At 37.5% G+C, this 2284-nt stretch overlaps 1 protein-coding gene across 1 annotated transcript in view; it reads right to left on the bottom strand.

Annotated features, from left to right (window-relative positions):
• Positions 1-594: 594 nt before the first annotated feature.
• Positions 595-2284, bottom strand: part of noxo1a (NADPH oxidase organizer 1a) — a 3536-nt gene continuing 1846 nt past the window's right edge. Inside the window, exon 8 of the mRNA XM_083566229.1 lies at positions 595-2243. Within this exon, the coding sequence (XP_083422355.1) occupies positions 1622-2243 (622 nt within the window). The 3' untranslated portion in view covers positions 595-1621. The remainder of the gene's footprint in view (positions 2244-2284) is intronic.

Below are 2284 nucleotides of genomic sequence, written 5' to 3'. Positions count from 1 at the left end.
TTTGGTAAGGATTATGTCTATTTTTTACTAATATTGTGTGAAGGAACACAACTGCTGGTAAACAGGTTTCAAATATTTAGGCAGACAGACTTTTTGTGCTTTTTTTTATCTTTGCAGGGAGACAAAGATAGGCAAGGTTTCAATACAACATTTTCATTGACAATATTTAAGCAGTTGAAGTGTTGAAGCATTAAAATACATGGAACGTCAATGGTCAAAAGAGGAGCGTTTAATATTCTATTGCACCTGTGTATCTTCTTGCAGGTGGCTACAAAACATGCCCTGCTTAAGCAACTGGAACTGAAGCTTGAGCTATGTTTTTATCTTGCAAACCAAGCGTGTACTTGATGTTCTTACAGAATCCTGTCTGTGCAAACTTGGTTTGCATGATGCAAAACCACAGTGTTGACAGATTTATAATTTAGGATTAGTGTTTCTCCAGAGACTGAGGCACTGCTCCTGCTTTGGTCTCATTACAAAGTCACATCAAATAATATGAAGAAATTTGTAATTGGTGCAAAGAAGTGGTACAAGTTCCATCTTAACAATCAGTTCATACTCAAAACCTCTAAATTTCCTCATAAAAAAAGAACATTTTGTTGTTTGTTTGTTTGTTTGTTTTTATTAGATTTTTATTGTACATACACAAAAGTAAAGAACCAAAATGTTTAAAATAATGACAAATTCTCAACAATCACCTTTTATTGGCTTGGAATATGTTGGAGAGAATATAATAAAAATGTAGAATAGATTGTGTCTACACATTCCAGTTTTCTTTGAGTTTAGTCTACATTACACTACAGAATGATTTTATATAATAACAAAAACATAGGTTACAGTTAGGATCATCACATGATGCCTCACTATAATGTTTAGTACAATAAATACAGCATATACGATGCACTACATTGAATTTCCAGTATGGAAGAAAATTTCAGTATAACTGAACAAAGCAAAATGTATCTGAAACATTTGTTTACAAACCATAGACAAATACCTCTTTAATTACAGTGAAAGCCATGGCATTTTTAATTTGCTGTGTAATCATTTTGATAAGAGTCTTACACAGAACCCCCAAAGCAGCAGGTCTCATGCTTGAATGCTTTGGATTTGGTCAGTTATAAAACAGCTGCAGCCTAAAATATTTTAAAAGTGTAAAAACAGTAAATGCTGTAAAGCCCTTTAAATATAAGTGCCTGTCGATTAAAATTTCAACTTCTTTATCAAGGTAGTTTTAGGATGTTTGAAGTTTGAAAACCCTCTGCTTTAAGAAAACTAATCAAATAACACTTAACCATGTGTATTGTGTCAGTAATCTATAATCTGACCATGTATTGTATTGTACAAGTTATCTATATAACATGCATCATTAAGCAGATTAGTTGCCCTTCAATGACAATTTAAGCCTATATTTATTAATCAAAATCAACCCCCTTTAGAAGCTACAGTTGTTCAGTAAGAAAAGGAAAAGAACATTTTATAATAGTATTCTCCTTTGCTGCACACTGACCTCTATCTTTTAACACTAAACTGAATCTTGTTTGCCTCTTGCAAATACGTGTCAATGCACATTTGCTGGTTCCTCATCTAGCTGGAGGAGTGAAAAGACCAACAACCATGTTCAGCGGCTGTGGATGTCCCCAATTGGAGAAATCATTTGGTTCCTAGAGATGTTTTTACGTGTCACCGTGGTGCAGCGTTTGAGGATCTCTTGTGCCTGAGGCCTAGGGGGAATTTTGGGTGTACCAGTCAATTTGGAGATATTGGGCTCAGATGTGCTAGGCAAGAGCTTGCCATTGATTATTTTCAGGTTGTCAGGCTGGGGTGTCCAACATCGTCGGAAGTCCTCATGGCTGCTCATGCAGACAGACCCACTGCTTGAGGAGCTGAAACTGTCACTGAAGCTTCCTTCACTGCTGCCACTTGAGCTCCTGGACCTGTTGTCCTCTGCAGGCTCCACTTTGATGGTGGGTGGGTCTGGGGAAACAACTGTGAGAACATTCAGTGAGTGTGATTTGGCCTTATCACTGAAACTCAGGTTGTTTCTTGGAAGCAGGAGGTTGCACTGCGAACCACTGAGCTCATGTCCTGGGATCATCATAGACGAGCTAGTAGGGACCTGAAGCTCAGCTAAGTTGAGGGAAGAACTCTGAAGCCCCCTTTGGGTGCCAATTATATGTACCCTTGGATTAGTGTATGGTTGTAGGTACATGGAAGGCATGTAACCAGTCCTGCAGTTGTACCTAAGATAAAACAGCAGATTATCAACAAATGTTTCATGCCA

Source organism: Silurus aristotelis (genome assembly GCF_946808225.1).
Source record: "Silurus aristotelis genome assembly, chromosome: 17".
Classification (NCBI taxonomy): domain Eukaryota; kingdom Metazoa; phylum Chordata; class Actinopteri; order Siluriformes; family Siluridae; genus Silurus; species Silurus aristotelis.
The sequence above is the reverse complement of the archived record's forward strand: the minus strand, read 5'-3'. Positions and strand labels throughout refer to the sequence as shown.